Here is a 19,786-nt window from a genome sequence, read left to right as displayed (position 1 = left end):
TGGCAAACTTGATGCTAAAACGCATCATACATCACTATAGTGTGACAGGTTAGGGAAAATGAAAAACACAAAGCTTTACATAAATCAGGCAAAAAATCATATTAAAATGCATTACATTTTATATAAGAATCAAGATTTTACTTTTATCTATTCAGAGCTCTTTTCCCCTTCTTATGTAGATGTTTCAGATTTTGTTAAAACCTCACAGTTTCAAGCAGTTTATAGCAAATCATATTTCAAAGTTGTTGTAGACAAAGCTGTCACATTCTTAAAAAGCTAGGGTTTATAGAAACATGCCTGGATTTTGGTAAACACCAACATATTCTAGAGTTGGTTTCCTGAGAAAAGGTATTAGAATTTTTTGGCTGAGATTAATTTTTTTTATGTTATGGTATATTACAGTGGTCCCCAACCTTTAGAGGCTCCGGGCGCCCAGGAGGTGGGGCCACTCATGCGCTGAGCGCCCGGGAGGTGGGGGCCACTCACGCGCCGGGTGCCCGGGGGCAAGGCTTCGCGTCCGGTGGCACGCCAGGGGAGTGGGATGCCCTTGCACCCAGCGCCGACGTGTGCCCTAGGGCCGGGGCTGGGGCCGCCTGAGCGCCTTGTGCCATGGGCCCGGGGCTGGCGCTGCCGCCCGAGCCACGCGCCTGGGGCCGGCACCGGTGCCGCTCGAGCACCGCGCACCCGAGCGCCCGCATGTGCCCCTGGCCTGGGGCCGCCCAAGCACCGCACACTCAGCGCCAGTGCGTGTCGCGTGCCTGGGGCCGGCGCCTCCCATGCGCCGGAGGCGGGGCCGGCCCTGGTTGTCGGCGGGCGCACACGAATGCCCTGGTGGGCGCTATGGCGCCCGCAGGCACCGCGTTGGGGACCACTGGTATATAAGCTAAGTTTTCAATAAGTTGTTACCATGAAGAGGGGGTCAATATTTCAAGAGCATAACATGTTACTAACTTAGCATATTTTAACCACATAATGTTTAAGTGACACTGTCAAGATGGATTACCATTGATAACTCATATGGTACTGTACCTTTTTTCCCCCATTATAAGTTTACAAAACCCATGATTTTTTTTAAATCGGTCAGTAATTCTGCCCTGGAGAGCTACCTTACCACAACAAATCACTGACTGTGTCTAGACTGGCCAGTTTTTCCAGAAAATCAGCCGCTTTTCTGGAAAAACTTGCCAGCTGTCTACACTGGCCGCTTGAATTTCTGCAAAAGTACTGGCTTCCTACTGTAAGAAATCAGTGCTTCTTGCGGAAATAGTATGCTGCTCCCGTTCAGGCAAAAGTCCTTTTGCGCAAAACTTTTGTGTAAAAGGGCCAGTGTAGACAGCTCAGATTTGTTTTCCGCAAAAAAGCCCCGATTGCAAAAATGGCGATCGGGGCTTTTTTGCAGAAAAGCACGTCTAGATAGGCACGGACGCTTTTCCGCAAAAAGTGCTTTTGCAGAAAAGTGTCCGTGCCAATCTAGACGCTCTTTTCCGAAAATGCTTTTAACGGAAAACTTTTCCATTAAAAGCATTTCCGGAAAATCATGCCAGTCTAGACACAGCCACTGTGTATACACAGTGGGAAAAATATACTTCAGTAGACACATTGATTTTAGTTTCAAGAGGTTATTAAAAGAATGAGAAAAAATATTTGTAATTTATGAAAAATATGTAAAAATAGCCATTTATTTAATCTGTTTGGAGAATGCATTAATAGGCTGTATAATATTTCCAAACACTAAAAGATATTTAGCTCTAATATAAATCACAATATTAGTTTTGTCAAGCATATCTCACAGCTGAAATAATATCTCTGTGTTTAAAAAGACCCTTCTCTTAGTTATATTTCGTAGGCATTAATTTTACATTCTTTGAATTGACTGTTTTATAATCATTTTGGCTAGTGTTTCTTAGAACAATAATGGAAGTCTCTGCTCTCTCTGCCTTTCTGTAGTGCATTTTCTTCAAATAAATTTCTTCATGTTTAACTACAAAGACTGGGTGGAAATTTGTTTTAGATTGTTTCTGGCAGCACAATGAGCCTATGTGCCTGAGGGAGAATAACATTTTATTCATTGTTCTTGTTTAATACATTACTGTGCAACTTCAAGATGTATTTTTGCATAATAATTGAAAAGCTTTTTCCCCGCCCTCTTTTCTTTCATTGCCAATGATATAAAAAAGGCTACAAAGACCATTTTCATAATATTTTTTATTAAAGGTTTATAAAAACATTGGATATCAACAGATCAAATAAGCTTTTTCCTTTGGTTATTATAAACAACTAAAAATAATATCGCTATTAATAGAACCTTCATTTTGATAGTCCATGGAGGCCTCATTTACTTCATCAGAAAAAACAAGGTCACCATTGTGTTGTATATCACATAGAAATCTAGCTTCATCAATATTTTACCTCTCCTAGAAGAGCTTGGTTTTGTACAGCTAAAGTGTGAAAAAGCTTTTCACTTGATTAACATTTGCTGTGCTTGCTATTGATATGAACATCCTATCATATGCACATATGAAATCTTGAGTCCATTGGAGTCCAACTTAAGTTTTGTCATTGAGGATACGACTACACTTGCTCCCTAGTTTGAGCTAAGGATGAAAATGAAGCCAACCGAAAGTGCTAATAAAGCAGGGTTTTAAATATCCCGCGCTTTATTAGCAATTTCAGTCAGCTACATTTGCATCCCTAGCTCAAACTAGGGAGCAAGTGTAGATGTACCCTGACTTCAGTGGGATCAAGTTTATTTTTTGCCTTGTAGTTTGCCCATGTGAAATCAGATGCTTGGTTTGAATTAGGGATATTTGATATTGTATAACTGAATAGTTCTGTAACTGCATGAAATTTTAGCCATTACATGACTATTTGATAGTCCCCAAGGGCAGGGCTGGCAGCCAGTGCACTCCTGACCCAACTCCTGGGAAGTGCCCAGCCACCCCTGTTGATGCCTCTGTATCAGAGGCAGCAGCATGGGGTGCCAGGTGGGAGCTGGTCTGCAAGGGGAGCCAGTTTAAAAACCAGCTCCCCGCACAGACTGGCTGCCTGCCACCCTGGGTCCCAGCTCCCTACAGATGGAGGCAGCAGCGCTGGGGTTGGGGATAGGGAAGGCTGCCGCGAACAGCCTCTGTCCATGGCAGGCACAGGCTCATGGCAGACAGAGGCTCCTCCTCCGATAGAGGCAGCAGCGTGGGTGGCAGAGGAGTAGGGTGTGTGTGGAGCTGATGCTGAGGGAATCTGGTTCTTAAGGAGGCTCTGTAGGAGGCAATAAGGTGGGTCACGTGGCTCTGAAGGAGCCAATACATGCAGGAGCTGACTTGAAAGTTGGCTCCCTGCACGTATTGACTTCAGCCTTCCCTCGGCACTGCTGCCTCTTTATCAGAGGCAGCAACATGGGGGGAGGGTGGGAGAGCGGGGCAGGGATATCTAGTACTAATATGGAGCTAGCTGGTGTCACGTTATTGGATTTTAAAGTGAACAGACAGATCACTGTTGCACCCATGGGTAGACTTGCTCATGGCTACTTGCATGTGAAACACAAACAGGTCACTAGATCATGTGACCAGCTCCAATTTTGGAGACACCAGGAATATAAAAAATCCATGGGGTCATCTCCATCTGGTTTTCAATCTTGCTCCTGATTCCAGGTGCATCCTTGCTGGGGACAGAGAACTGGTAAGGATTGCTGACCCTTCCTGACACAGGATGTACACCGGAGACTTGTGAACTAGCAGTTTATAACATGTCTGCTAAGAGCCTGCATCAAGAATTTGGCTATTGATGTATGTAATGTATTTTCTTTAACAGTCTTACTCTCTACCTTTTCTTTCTTTTATTAATAAACCTTTAGATGTTAGATTATAAAGGATTGGCCCAGCGTGATTTTGTGGGTATGATTTAAATTGTAAATTGGCCTGGGACTGTGGCTGATTCTTTGGAGGATCTGTTCGGAAATGGTGAGATCGGGTTTTATAACCTGTGTAAGGTCCGGGGGTGACTGTGGCACAGGGAAAGCTGGGGTACCTGAGGGGTTTTGCTCATAAGGCTTCCTGCTGGCCAGATTGGCAGCTGAAGTACTCTGTGGGACTGGTTTGTGGCCTATTTGGGAAAGGTCTCCAGTCGAGAGCTGTAAGTAGCCCTGGTTTTGAGCAACTCACCCTGAACTGATGCCCTCAGTGGTACCCAGACCCGGCCCAATCTGTCACAGCTGGTTTTTAAGTTAGCTCTTCCCGGCCACCTGTTCACACTCCCCTCCCCCCTTACTACCACTGATACAAAGGCAGCGGGGGAGGAGGGATGCGTGTAGTCAACAAGATTAATCAATAAGCCTAGGCTTATCAGTTAATTGTGTAGTTGTCTACACAATGACATCCCTAGTTTGAATTTGATCCAGGTGGTAGAGAGCTAAAATTGTTACTGTGAAATAGTGATGATGTTTGTCACATTCCTAGTAGGAACATGTCCATATTACAAAAGATAACATGATAAATAGCACCAGTTGGTGTCCTTGTTTATAATAAGCCAAGGATTGAATGTAAACTGAAGTTTGCTTTCACTTCTAGCAATGGTCTCTCCAGATTAGGACTCAGGCATATGGAGCACTATGGGGAATCTTGTAGGGTTGTTGCCAGTGCTGGACAAATTCTGTGACAACAGAGGATTTCAGCCTCAAAAACTGTGAAGAGGATGTCTTCCACAAGCACCCAAATTCACTTACAGGAAAAAAGGTCCTTGAAACCTAAAGAGTTTTGTGCTATCTGGTTGGAGGAAGATACTGGTTTTGTGTATCAGACCTTGGACAAATTGCTGAATCTCTCTGTACTCTATCTTAAATCATGAGTAAAAAGGGCATAATGCTAGTGTAAACCAGCCTAGAAATGCCTTTGCATGCTGAAAGCATGCTAAAATGTCAGGTGAAAGGGCAATTACCTTATTAAGTTATAGTGTCTAATGAATAACAAGGGACAAAACCTAATGACATGTACCACTGGAAAAAAGAGAATCATGCCATTTTGTGTTCAACAGTTTTCTCTAATCCTGATGACTCTCATTATCTGAAACTTTAAGTCACATCCTTTTTATAACATCTTCCAACCACCTTTATTTGTCTCCTAATTTTATCGGCTGATTTCATAAGCAATTCTTGTTTTTATGTTCAAACACAGAAAAAATTGCCCAATGAAATGAAGTGGAGAAAATGTTAGGCTATGAGGGAAGAGAAAGGTCTCTAAGTCTACTTACCAGTATTAGGATGTTGTAGGGGAGACACTTCGCAAATCCACAGGCGTGATCCGGTGGTTTGGCGGACTAGATTGAGCTCACGAAGGCCTGACCTAGTTGAATTTGGAAATTGGACCTGCTTATTGCCACAACAGCATGGGATTCTGATAGCCTCTCAGGTTGAGAATCACAGCTGAAGTATAAATCTTAATTTTTCTATGTCTACAGTAATATGAATGAAAGAATTGAATAAAATAGGTGATACTCAAATTTTAAGTCTAAAGTCATAACTTGTGCAGATCCTAGACAATTGATTGTAAAATGAATATTTTGTTCCCTCAGTTCCAGTGTGTCTGCACCAGTTGAGCAGGATTGTTTACCTGCATCCAGTAACACAATTTATAGTAGTATCTGCTATCTCTTAAGATGATTGTCACCCAGAGCTGGAAGAAAGAATAATGTGGGAACAATTCTTCCCATAGTAGGCAGTAGAAAGAAGAAAGGTGGGTGATTATTTATCAGCCTCTAATAGAAAGTGGTAAGTTTGTCTACTGTGTTTTTACTTGAAAGGTGGCATGCTGGCCAGTAAACCAACCAGTCTACCTCTGTAAACTATGTATGTACCCACCCTCAGTAGAAAGGTTGTATTCAAATGCAGACATGTTCTAATACTTTTATGACTGTGTAAAAGTACTAGTCAGTCTTTCTAGTGAGTCAGTTTGAGGATTACTTTAAAATATTTGTAAATGCTAGGAAATGTGTCTGAGCAAAGTTGTCGTGCCTTATGTATTAAAGAAGTACAATCCTACATGTGAGATTTAACTACATCTAAAATAAAGCATTTCTGTCTAGTTTCTTAGAGCATGACATTTTTGGCTAATCTCCTTTTGATCATGTTTCATTTTCAATAATACTTTGAAAATGCTGGGAAAAAAAGCTTTATTTGCACACTGTGCTTTTAAAACATTGCCTAATCCATGAGACTTCGTCAGCTTGGATTCAGACAATCAATGGCAGGTGTAAGGGAATGGAAAACAGGAAAATCCAATTTATATCCCTGGAATGCAGTGTACTTATTTCCTATTTGGCCCTCCATTTGGAGAATCTGCCACTTGTGAATTTCATGTCCTTTCCCTCAGCATACCCATTTTTTTCTTCACATCATAAAAACATAACTGACTGGCTATAGGTAAGCTTTCAAAATTTTTCTTACAAATGAAGTGGAAGTTCTTTTCAGTGTACACTAATTTATCTTAAAAGCTTAGAGAGCACATTATTTATCTTCTGTCGTGCTGCTTGGAATTGCCCACAACCATGAGGGCATACCTTAGGGCAGACTGTAAAAAAAAAAAGGGCAAACACCCAAAACTGTTGGTGTGTTCTATAATTAGCTTTTATCAAGCCAGTAACTAGAGTGTGCTTCTGAAATTCTGTAACAAGAGTCACAGACTGTCCCCGAAACTTTTCAGTTTCTCTTGCCACCCAGACCAACTGAATTTAATTATAAATGGTCACTTATGCCTAAAACCATACCACAATCAGATTGCTTCCAGTCTCAAGAGACCTATCTCTTAGGCTCAGATTGGTTGGTAACCGAGATTTTATACCAAAAACATCTCCAGCCAACCATGTAATAAATCTCAAGGTTTATTAACTAGGAAAAAAGAAATGAGATATTTACAGGTTAAAGCAAGCAAACAAATACATACCAATGAGTTACCCTGTAAATCCAAAGAGTGACAGAGTTGTAGAGATCGGTCAACGCAAAGTGTCTTTCAGGGTGGACCTAGGAGGCAGCCCCTAGGAATCTTTGGCTTCTCTTCAGAATCTTTGACCCTTCAGAGTTTGAACAGCTAAAAGGTTGGAAATATTTCCTGTGGGTTTGTTTTATTTCCTTCCAAGCCCACAGGATGGGCACCTAGCTTGGTGGATTGGTAAGACCATTATCCAATTCGGGATGTATGCGACTAGTCGACTAGTAGACAAGCAAATGCTTATTGAATAGTTGTGTAGTCACTTCTCCCCACCTTGCTGCCTCTATCAGAGAGAGGCAGTAAGTGGGGAGCAGAAGCTGGTGCTGGCGGAAACTTGCAGGGCTCTTACACATTTCAAAAGCAGAAGCACCACAGGCAGCATGGGGTGAGGAGAGACTCTGTGGTGCCCCTCCTTACTGCGTCTATGAGAGGCAGCAAGTGGGGGTCAGGAGCAGGTGCTGGGGGGGAGTTGGCTTAAAAGCTGGTTTCCCCCAGCATTGTCTCCAGGTGCCACCTGCCCCTCCCCCCCAACTGCCTCTATCAGAGGCAGTGGAGTGGGGGATAGTGGATGCTACTGTGAAGCAGCACCTGTCCGCAAGGTCCCAGCAGGGGGCTGGGCCCTCTGTATACAGGGGCTATTGCTGCCTGCCAACCAACCCTTATTCACTGCCAGCCTTGGCTGCCGTGAACAGAGGCTTGTGCCAGAGCAGTCTGTGATCATGGCAGCCAGGGCCAAATGCCACAAACAGAGGCTACCCCAGCATCAGCCCCTGTTTGCGGCAGACACGGCTGTCTGCAAACAGGGGCTACTGGACTCAGCGTGAGCCAGGATCAAGCATTCCCAGCTCACGCTGATTGCTGCACTTCTGCATTTTAAATGTAGTAAGAGCCCAGTGACTCTTAACTGCATTTAAAATGCAGAGCTGCAGCGTGTGTTGCTCCGGAGCTGGCAGGAGCTGGGACTGCTCAGTCCTGGCTCGAGTCGGCTCCTGGTGCTTCCCCCGCTGCAGCTCTGCAGAGTGGTGCTTATTGACTAGATAATCGCATTTTAACATCCTTATAACAGTCCTTTCTATTGCACTAATCCTTAACATCCCATGTGATTTTGATAGTCTTCTGGATGCGCTGGAGTGACAGGGAGAAATGATTCCTGGGCCTGCATTCATAAGTTCAGAACAAACATTTTCACAGTTCCCAAGTAAAACTTACATATTTTCTTACATCATAAAATACATACATAGAAGTGAGATTAACACATGCAGCAGTTTACAAACATGAGTCTGAACACTAAATACATTCTTATAAGACTAATGTCTGCTTTGAGCAAAACTAATATACAGGTGACCTATGGGGTTTCCAGCTATGAGATTATCTGTTCTTCTCTAGGTCCTGCAACCTGAGTAAGAGCTGGCATCTGGCTTGCTAGCATACAATATTCTCTCTATTTCATTACATCCCAAAACTGCTTTCTTTCTCCAATAAAAGAAACTACATGTCTGGGCCCCCTGCTCGCTCTGCTCACCAACCACCCTTGACTGCCAGGCAGCCAACTAAGGGTTTCTACCTAGAAACCTTTATGCATGTGCTTGACTTTGGAACACTTACACATGTACTCAACCATTGGAGTACCTTGTCAAGTGTTTCATCATCACTCAAAATTTTAAAATCAAGTTTGAGTGATACAGCTATGTTCTAATTCAACCAGGAATTTAATTCAGGGACGTCCTATAGTCTGTATTATGCAGATCAGACTAGATTTTCATGTTGGTTTCTTCTGTCTTTATAAACACTGAATCTAGTAGTATAATCTATTGATATAACTGTGCTAATGACCTATCTCAGTACGGCAACTTATGAGAATATAGTGAAGCAAAAACATAAGTGTTTGCAGGCACAGAGCCAAAAATTAGACTGTCATGCCATAAAGAATGAGGAAAGGAATGTAACCAATATTACTTATGTGAAAGAGCATGTGTATTGTTTTGTGATAACAAAGATCCTTTTTTTTTTCATTTTTAAATGGACAAACACAGAAGTGAGTATCATCTGAAGAATGTTATTCCCTTTTGGCATTCTCGTCATCCTCTCTTTCAAGTTTCAACATCCTAAGCAGATTAGTTTCTCTGTAGGCAGTAATGGCAAGGCAGTGTTTGTACTAGCTCTGAAAACAGCAACTAAAGAGGATCTGACAGCTCTGCCTATGCTGGCATTGAGCCATAGCATAAGATAGTGCCAGGTCCCACACCTAATGCTTCTGCTGAAGCCTGCACCTGTGCTGGTGTTGATACTGATTGATTTCCTGTATTGTTGGAGTACTCCAGGATTCTGTCTTGAAAAAGCATTGCCATTTATCCTAAACCTTGAAATCAACAAGACTGCATAAGTGTTTGTGCAGGCCTTTGTGTATTCACAGTAAAATCAGACAGTTCCTACAGGTCGACAGTAATTTCTAAAAGGAATGCCAATGAACAGGTGTTTGTGTAAGTGTATTGAATTATATTCAGTATAGATGTTGATTGGACTATAATATAGACACATGCGTGCACACACACATAATATAGCCTTATTGATACTAATGTATTTAGCAAAGAAAGAAGACAATGGTGAGAGTGACATAGGTTTTATTTGGCATAAGTTTGGAATGTTTTTATTATTCACAAATATCAGAGTCACAAGAGAATGCTGTGAGTGATTCTGAGCAAATACGGTTATAATCTTCATACCACACCATGCCATCATGAATTATGTGCACGATACTTCTTTTGCAGAAAGGGTGTTACGTTATTTACTAAAAGTGTATGCTACTGAGAGTTACTAAAACACATTTGGTACTGATTTTATATACCTTCACTTACAAAATGTCTTTGTATCGCAAATTTAACCACACAAGATTTAGAAGCAGAAGAAAATTGTAACAAACCTTTCATAAACACCTACAAGAATTTTTACGATAAGGTGGTGACTTTAAAGAAGCTAGTTCATCATCTACAAAGGCTATAAACAAAGGTATATCGTTGCAAAGAGTGAAATCATTCTATTCTAATTATATTTTCATAGCCATGATGGATCGTCAAACCTCTTATTGGCTCTTTTTGTGCAGAAATTCAACATTTTTGGAAGAAAAGGGAGAGGAAGTATTGTGACAAATTGTTTTGGAACAACAGCATGATATTGGCACCTGTATTTTGTTGATTGTGTACACGCTTATATAGGGGGTAGAAAGAAGGGGCACAATCAGATGATCGAGGTAATGTTCAGCACTGGCTAGTTTCATAGCTACACTGTTTTAGCCTGCTTTCATTGTGGTTACAATGTTAAATGCTTGTTTAATGATGTATGCCATTTTAAAATTAATCAAGAGAAAGCAACTTTAAATTAATGCAAAACTATTTGCATGCTAGCAGCAAAAGTAATATCTTTCACTATTTGGTTGCATTGCACAGCTTATAGACAAGTGTGAAAGGGACATAGTTTGAATAATGGAATATCACACTGCTTCCCTGTGGTTTCTCATGGAGGGGCGATCTGGTTTGATAATTCCTTACATGTTATTTGAAAATCCTACCCCTTAATTTTTTAGACATATTTAAGGGATTGTGGCTCTTATACAGCCCTATAGGCAGCAGCAAAACGGAACTACCCACAGAAATAGTAGAATATGTTCAATTAATGGAAAATTATATGGATGCTGTTGGTTGGTAATATTTTGTAATATATGTAATGTTTGGAGTGCATATGATGTTTGTACTTAGCTACAGCATTTATCTTTCCGCTGTTAGGTTACATTCAGTTGACTTGTTTTAATGTACAGTTGGCTCACATAAAATAGACTATTGCCCTGAGTTTTACACCTTTCTAGGTGGAACGAATAAAATGAAGTCCAATCAAAGAGCATCAGCTCCTCTTAGAGCATAGTTTTAGTGTTTGCAGTTCTTGCTAAATTCCCCCTGAGCCTTTTTAGAGACAGCAAGGCTCAGGTTTCTCCCCTAGGTAATGACCTTTTTGTAATTTAACCTTTCCTGAGAATTTCCAAACATACTGCTTTCACTTAGCTGGATCCTTTTACTCCCCAGTAGAGTCAGACATTTATGTAAATGTCAGGTTCTCAATGCAGACTTTTGACCCAAGCCACTTTGTGTGTTTGGAGGTGGGGAGAATGGATTGGTAAGGATCGGCCCCATAACTTAGAAGAGAGAACTTTAATACTGGAATCATCTATAACCTAGGGGCTTAGAGAGGCTTTTTTAGGAGAGAGAAAAAATACAAAAAGGAAATTATTTTGCTAGTTATGATGACCTAAATATTCAAAAGTGACTACTGATTTTTGGAGTGTCTGCTTTGGATGCCAAACTTTAGACAACTTGAAGGGGCCAGATGTTCAAAGGTGAGACACACAGAGCCAATTTTAGGTTAACACAGTAATCTTAATTCTGGCATTTACAAGTTTTGAGTGCTTCACTGTACAACATAAATTTGATTATATGTACTTTGATATATGTTTTTCTATATATAGTGTGCAATTTGTCTGCATGCTTACAGCATATTTTTACCAGGTTCTAATTCCTGCTAGCAGACTGCAGAATTGTTCATATTGTTTTTGTATTCCTTTTTTATCTTGCTTTATTCTGCTTTATCCTCATTTTGTAGATTTAGTGTGTAATAAAAATGCAATAATGTACATAGTTGCATGAGTTGCACACTGTTGGAAAAAATCATTTAAAATTATGGGCCATTGAGCAGCAAATGAATTAATAGCATATGGAGGTAATGCTTATAGTAAGGCTATGGACAAAATTCTACCCTAGCTCGGCAATGGAGAGGAGCAGTATTAGCCAAGTCAAGTCTACAGAAGTCATCATGCCATGTAGAACAGGGCGTCTCAGGAGGGCTTGGTTAAAAACATAGCATACAATAGTTCTTATTGTTTCTCAAAAAATGAAAACCATGCACACTTTTTCTCCACATCCAGTATTTGCTGTTGAAAGCAGAGTGCATGAAGGTGTGCCTTGGGGCCTGGTCATGACCCTAAACCAACTAATTATGCCTCCTCGGGTCTAAGGATACATTAGTTAGGGTATCCATCACAATGTTCAGGAGAGTGCTTTTTACGTGAAGGTATGGGAGTAGGCACTTTGCATTTTTTCCCCTTTCTGGTTTACTGAGCAACAAAAGGAAATTTACCCTTAGGGACTGTCTACACTGCAGCTAAAAACCCATGTCTGACCTGGGGCAGTTGATTTGGGTTTGTGGGGCCATTTAATTGCAGTGCATACATTTGTGCTTAGGTTGGAGCACTACAATTAAACAATGTCAGCTGGCATAGGCCAGCCATAGGTTTTTAACTGCAGCATAGGCAAACCTATATACATTCTGGAAGATGCAGATCTCCATGGATCTACTCCAACTGCTGTGAATTTTAATAGGGGTTGATGATGTTTGTGGATTTACTAGATCAGTCCAATTAGTATGATGATTTGCAATAAGTTTATGGAGCATGGGGGAAATCCAGGAAAACTGAAAGAAAACTACATTTTCTGCAAATATTTTAAAAGGATAATTATAGACCTGTCACCCTGATACTGATCGTGGGCAAGATGGTGAAGTCAAGATGAGACTTGGTTAATAACGAATTAAAAGAGGGTCTCTTCAATCTAGCAGAGAGGTACACTTTGAAACTCTCTAAACTGGGACTCTCTGGTCCTGGAACGTCCATGACAGGACCATGGGTCTTCCATGACTAGGGTTCTGGTAGAGGGCTGGGGGCTCGCAGGGCAGTGGGCTGCAAGCATCGAACTGCCAGTGGGGCCAGGAGCCCAGTGTGAAGCTGCGGGGCTGCCGAGTGGGGCCAGAAGGTGGGTGCATGGGCGCAAGGCTGCCTGGAGGGACCGGGAAGCCTAGGTGGGGTAGGGGAAACTATCTAGCGACCAGGCCATGGCTGGGGGGAAGCAATGGTTGGGGGGGGAAGGGGCAGAAATGACCTCCCCTGGTCTAACAAAAACCATCAGCAGGGACCAGTCAGGTCCTGATGGTGCCAGACCAGGGCAGTCCTACCTGCATACCACAATCCAATGGTTGGAAGTTGAAGCTAGTCCAATTAAAACTGGAAATAAGGTATATGTGTTGTATTATGAGAGTGATCACCCACTGGAATAGCGTAAGAAGGTTTCTGGTGGATTCTCTATCATCAGCAATATTTTAATTTTTTTTGTTCCTTAAAAAAAAAAAAAAAGCTTTAGGAATGGTTTTAGAGAAGTTCTGTGGCCTATCCAGGAGATCAGGTTAGATTGTGACTATAGTCCTTCCTGGCTTTGGAATATCTGAATCTCTTGTTTCTAGTGAAGTGTACTGCATAATGATATTATAGCTTTTATTTATTACAGTACTGTCTTGTCTCCATTACCTTGAATATTATCACTCTCTACTTTTGTTGTTTTACATTACTAAATCTGTGTTGGTTCCATAATTCACATCAGCAATAGCAATACCATATATGTGGTCCAGATAATAATGAATCCAATTCCCTTTCCTCCATTATTTGTCCTAAGATTAAATTTCCTTTTAGCTGTAATATTCTTTGTTATAAAGATTTTTAGGGGTTTTTTTAAAGTAAAAACTTGACAGTTTACCACAGCCAAGCACAATATTTGCTTCCTTATGTCAGAATATTTGTTTCAACCAGGTGGAATCCTCAGACAAATTTATGATCAGTAGCTGTTGTTGCAAGGTGAACTGTGCTGAGGATAGTATTCAGTCTGCATCTGAAGAAGATGGGCCAAAGAAAAGCCCTCCTATCATATGGAAATCATTGGAACATAATTCTCTGCAATACAGTGAGTTTTGTATACCTCTTTCTCATTAGGAGAGAAAGTCATATTTATTTCATATACTCTTGTGGAACGTAATATTAAACATTATTACAAAAATCCTGTTGTGGGTGAAGGTTTGTAATCTTATTGCTGTCCAGATATTCTGAAGAAAAGATGTGTCTGGGATGAGGAGCTTTTTGTTTGCACAGAGAGATCATCTTGGGTGATCATATATAGACTTATGTGTTTGAGATTAATTCTAGGACTGATGCTGCTTCTTCAAAGGGTATCTCTTGTCAGTTTTTTATAAGAGAAAAATGCTAAATTTTAACAACACTGGCTCTGTCCATGTAATTTTATCTGCTTTATATTTTAGCCTTCCATTAATTGGATTGGAGAAAAGGTTATGATGGCTTAAAAAAATCACAAACATTCCCTCCCCCTAGTCCCTGCACTTTTAAAAACATAAAATAACAGCCTGCCATGCCTCAGTTTTCAGTGTACCAGAAATCCCTTATGTACTTTCTCTTGTGGCTGGAATGCAAGAGTGATACTATTACAGCTTTCTTTCCCATCAAACTACTTTCCCAAATTTATTTGCTGTCCACACAGCTTCCTGTGCTCAGAAGTCACTTCAGGACTGTTATATCTGGAGGCGATTGACTCAGATTTATGCATGGGTGAATTCATACATGTAATTCTCATTAGTATTAATGGGCAGTATAAACTACCCATGTGACTTCCTCCTTGATGACATGTCCATGCCTTCTATCATTTGAACTGAAATGCTCTGAATCTTACTTATCTGAATTACAGCCTGTTCCTACAAACAGTTACTTCTGCAAGGAGCTGCATTCACTTGAATAAAAGCAGTGGTACTATACACAGAGTCCTGTGCGGATACAGTATTTGTATCTACATCTGATGCACCATCTGCCAGTATAGTCCATGGATATAGATATCCACAGAGCAGGGCTCTAACTATATATGCAGGAGATTGCAGATTCATACCCTTAGGCTAGAGTTCTGAGACAAGAGACTTCGGGTAAACTTTGGGGACAAGAGACTTCGGGGCTAAAATCCTAGCCCCATTAACATGAGTGGTAAAACTCCCATTAAATTCAATAGAGCCAGAATTTCACCCTTCATCTTCCTCTATGGTATAGAGCATCATGTACATTTTATAAATAAATAATAACTCTACCTTGCATTAATAAGAATATACAGCCAATGCAATACTACATGGGAGAATGTTGTATTCAAGTAAGATGCAAAAAAAATCGTCCCCCTGATTAATATTCTTAGTTTAAAAGAAATATTCTTAGATTAAAAAGTTCAGAAGTCGCATTTACAAATTGATAGTTTGACTAGTGAGTGCCTAGCAGCCTACATTTTCATAGATATTTGGGCATCGGATATTGTGGCTAGAGGCTTTATGGGAATTTGAAAAGGGTCCCGGCAAGTTAGGCATCTAACGCCCATTGGTTAGGCATTGTAGTTAATAAAATTGCAAGATGTACAAATAATACTTCAGCTCCAACAATTTGTAAGAAATGTGTTCTGGAGAAAATCTGTGGGAGAAGATTTGCCAGGTCCTGTTTGGTAGTGTTGATGATTTCAAGTGTACTTTTGATACTTTGTTATATTTTACTGTCTAAATCATTTTCAAAATGATCTAATAATCTGTAATTTTGCTCCCTGAGCATAAACAATAGTTTAAAAGATTTTTTTGATAAAACTTAAACTGATATCTGTTGTCTTTGTAATCAGATCGATTTTCTTTCATTTGTTGAGGTAAGCCATTAGAAAATTCTGGAAAATCACTAAGTGGTTACCAGTGGGTTTCAGGCATTGCTGCCCGCTTCCTTCAATTAGAAGAAAGAAGTATTCAAGAAGCAGCTCAGGAGGCCTTCTCTTCCCTCCAAGGTAGTTTATTAATCCAAGCTGTTATTTATCATGAAAAGGGTTGTTGTTTTTTAAATATAGTGAAAAAGTAAAGAGCTGAAATATTTTTATATTTCAATAACTTTAATTTCTATGATTGTAAACTTACCATTTGAGGCTTGCTTTGAGTTGGCATCATGCTGTGAAGACAGCTAACTTTAATATTTACTGTTGAAATATGCACAGAGTTTGAAGACTCTAAAAAGTAAAGATGGGGGATGATAAACTCAGTATTTCAGAATTATTTCCAAAATATTCTTAACAATTTTGTGGAAGACAACTCTATCATTTTATATAATGGAATATATGTATTATATATATCTATCTCTTTTCAGATACGGTGTTTTCCATAGCCTGTCTGTGAACATATGTTGTAGGAGATGCTGGCTGTGTGGTGAAGCTTTTGTTAACATAATAATTTTAAATTAAGTTTTTAGAAAGCTGTTGCTCTTGTACATTTTGGCATCTAGGATTAGGTCAGGAGCAGTAAATCTCATTTATGTACTTAATGCAAAGGGAAAATTGCTGTCTTGGGAATCATGGAAGCCACATTCCTTGCTATCACACTCTTACAAGATATTGACATATAAAACAAAATGTTCCCATTTTGTTTATCAGGTTTTTTTGTATTTTAAACTTTAAATAAATAATGTTTATGCAGGCTTCTTTTTCATTCATAAAAATGAAATTCATTCTTAGTGACTGCTTGGGTAGGCTTGTATTCTTGTTCACAAATTCTTGTGATATATTAGCCCATAAAATCTTTACATTTGGCTTGTGCAGCTGAATTCATGACTGAATACAAAATGATGAAGAAGCTTTAGCATTTTTAGAAAGCACAGAAGTCATGCTTTCTAGATGGGTTTTCAGCTAGTTTTTAACAGCCTGAAAATCAGCAAAGAGAGTGTAATCAAACTTGTAGTTAAAGGCGCTAGTGTTTCGTGTAAATCTTTTGGGTATAATCTGTAAATTGAAGCAAAGGGGCTCTATAACATTTTCTTTGGTTCTCATTTTATTTGTGTGGATATCTGCCAATCTAAACATTATATATTTTTGCCTTACCATCCATCAGAAGTTTTTTAAAAAACCCTACTTATTGTGTCATTGACTAGTTGAGTAGCCTATTGCTTTCAGCATGTATTTACTGTATTAGCTGTATTGTTTTCCATTTCTGGCAAAATAGTAGTTTTTTGATTCTTGGTAGTAAATGTCAGTGCTCATGTTTCCTGTGGGGTTTTTGCCTTTTCGTGTGGAGGGTGGGGAAAGCTGAGTGAATTATGATCCTGTCATCTGAAGAAACCACAATGTTTCTTTGCCAAATTTTTCTGAGGGCTAAAGTGATCATCTGCAGGTATTGCATGAGCCTTTTCCTGAACTCTTACTAGCAATGTACTCAGGACTTCAGCCTGTTCTCTATCATGCTGGGAAAATGGAGCATACACAAGTCCTTTTAACTTATTCCTTGCAAGGTTAATTGATTTAATCACTTCTAAAGAAGATGAGTTTTGCCAGAAGGATTTAGAAATGGAAATTTACTACTGGACTTCATGAAACATATGATACCCTAGCCATAAAATCAAAAACAGAAGAGGGAATCTAGTACTGTATTTTTTCCATTTATTTACTTTTCTAAGCTATATTTTTTATTCAGACTTTTCCTTCAGTAAAGTTTTTAGAAGGAGATAAAAATTACAGCACTAAATGTTCTCCATAGAGGGCCAGTTCATGAGCTATAATAAACTGGCATTTTTCCATAGGCATCAGTGATCTGACCCGGAGTTGGATGTATCGCAGTTACACAGCATCAGGGGGGCCCAGCTCCATACTCCTGGAAGCAGCAGGGCTTGAATCATAGAATAGGCTTGCAGGGCAGCCAGCCCTCAGCACCTCCTGGAGTGTACCTTGGCTCCCCCACTAGCCCTTAGTGCTGCCCCGAGTGTGCTGTGTGGTGCTCCCTCAGTGATTTTAAGTGCTTGGGAGCCCCAGGACCTTTTGAATAGCTGGGACCCAGGGCAACTGCCCCCTTTGCCCCTTCCTTCCACCACCTTCCCCTCCCTCCACTTGTGGGTCTGCAGAGAACGGAAAATACTGATGTTATTCTCTTGTTCATTTTCACAATAAGCACCCTACTCTGGTCGTACATCTACATTTGCTCCCTAGTTCGAGCTAGGGATGCAAATGTAGCTGACTGAAATTGCTAATGAAGCGGGGATTTAAATATCCTGCATTTCAGTAGCATAACCTCACCCACGCATTATTCCGCTCAACAGGAAGTGTGCTCCGGGACGTGTTAGTTCGAATCAAACTCCTTGGTTTGAACAAATGTTACTCATTTTTTGATTTGAACTAACACGTCCCGGAGCACACTTTCTGGTTCGAATCAGCTGTTGAGTGGAATAACGCGCGGGCGAGATTATGCTAATGAAGCATGGGATATTTAAATCCCCGCTTCATTAGCAATTTCGGTTGGCTATATTTGCATCCCTAGCTTGAACTAGGGAGCAAGTGTAGACGTACCTAGTTGTGTCTAGACTACAGGGTTTTGTCAACAAAAGTGGACTTTTGTCGACAAAACTATACCTGCGTCTACACTGCCGTTGAGTTCTGTCGACATAATGTCGACAGAACTCATCAGTTTTGTCGACGGCTGTAAACCTCATTCTACAAGGAATAATGCCTTTTGTCAACAGAGTTCTGTCGACAGAAGGCGTTATTGCATCTGCACTGTCCTTTGCATCTACACTGTCACGTCAACAAAGCAGCTTGCTTTGTCAACAGAACTGGATGTAGTCTAGACGCTCTTTGTCGATAGAAGCTTTGTCAACAGTATCTCTCAACAAAACTACTGTCGACAAAAGCCTGTAGTCTAGACGTACCCAATGAGACTAAGTCATACCTGACCAAATCCCGCAGACTTCTAGATGGCAGCAAAAGGCCCAAACCTAAGTAAAAATAACATGTACTACTTTTGTGAATCTTGGATGTACGCACACTGGAAGATAGCTCTATGTGGGTATGTCTGCACTGCCACCCTAGTTCAAACTAGGGTGGCTAATGTAGGCATTCGAACTTGCAAATGAAGCCCGGGATTTAAATATCCCGGGCTTTATTTTCATGTTCCCGGGCGCCGCCATTTTTAAATGCCCCGTAGTTCTAACTCCCTGCCCGCGGCTACACATGGCATGGACTAGGTAGTTCGAATTAAAGCTCCTAATTCAAACTACCGTTACTCCTCCTGCAATGAGGAGTAACGGTAGTTCGTATTAGGAGTTTTAATTCGAACTACCTAGTCCGTTCAGTGTGTAACCGCGGGCAGGGAGTTCGAACTACGGGGCATTTAAAAATGGTGGCGCCCGGGAACATGCAAATAAAGCCCGGGATATTTAAATCCCGGGCTTCATTTGCAAGTTCAAATGCCTACATTAGCCACCCTAGTTCGAACTAGGGTGGCAGTGTAGACATACCCAGGGTGACTGAATGGAGGGTTTGTAGGTGGGTCAAGAAAATGGTGTTTACACGCATAGCTGGAATGTGGTTGACTTCTAAGTAGGTGCATAGGTGAAAAAGAGCTTCACCAATTGTGCCTTTCTATTGGACATAGTCCTTTAAGGGGCCAGCAGTGTCCTGCCTCCATGTTGGGAGAAAGATTCCATCTCCCCATGCCTCCCAGCATGCATGCATTGTTCTTTTTGCAGGGCAGAACAGTATTCCACCTTTAAAATCTTTTTTAAGTGAATCTTTTTTGTAACAAAGTTGAAAATTATTAACATTTAGAAATAAATTTCCTTTTCTTTCAACTTTGTTAAATACAGTTATACATCAACCAAATTAGTTTTTCAGTTTAGCCTAGTATTTCCTTCCAAAAAATATGTTTCAGATCACACACATAAAACTGTAACTTGAGGAGAAAAAAATAATGTTCCACTGACTGGAGGTTTGAAGAGTGCACTTATTTACTAGCTGACTGAAGAAGAATTCTGCGTAAGCTCGAATTCTTGTTTTTGAATATATTTAAAAGAATTGAGATTTTATTTGAAAGCTATTTGCTTTCACTTTAGCTTC

The 19,786-nt window shown here is 40.5% G+C and overlaps 1 protein-coding gene across 5 annotated transcripts in view; it reads left to right on the top strand.

Moving 5' to 3' along the window:
• DPH6 (diphthamine biosynthesis 6) overlaps positions 1 to 19,786 on the top strand; it is a 358,530-nt gene that overhangs the window by 142,563 nt on the left and 196,181 nt on the right. For all 5 annotated transcript variants that reach the window (XM_075927016.1, XM_075927014.1, XM_075927013.1 and 2 more), the window contains 2 exons: positions 13,654 to 13,804; positions 15,575 to 15,706. In XM_075927016.1, coding sequence (XP_075783131.1) covers positions 13,654 to 13,804; positions 15,575 to 15,706 — 283 coding nt within the window. The remainder of the gene's footprint in view (positions 1 to 13,653; positions 13,805 to 15,574; positions 15,707 to 19,786) is intronic.

This window comes from Pelodiscus sinensis, chromosome 4 (assembly GCF_049634645.1).
Source record: "Pelodiscus sinensis isolate JC-2024 chromosome 4, ASM4963464v1, whole genome shotgun sequence".
In the NCBI taxonomy this organism is placed as follows: Eukaryota; Metazoa; Chordata; order Testudines; family Trionychidae; genus Pelodiscus; species Pelodiscus sinensis.
The sequence above is the reverse complement of the archived record's forward strand: the minus strand, read 5'-3'. Positions and strand labels throughout refer to the sequence as shown.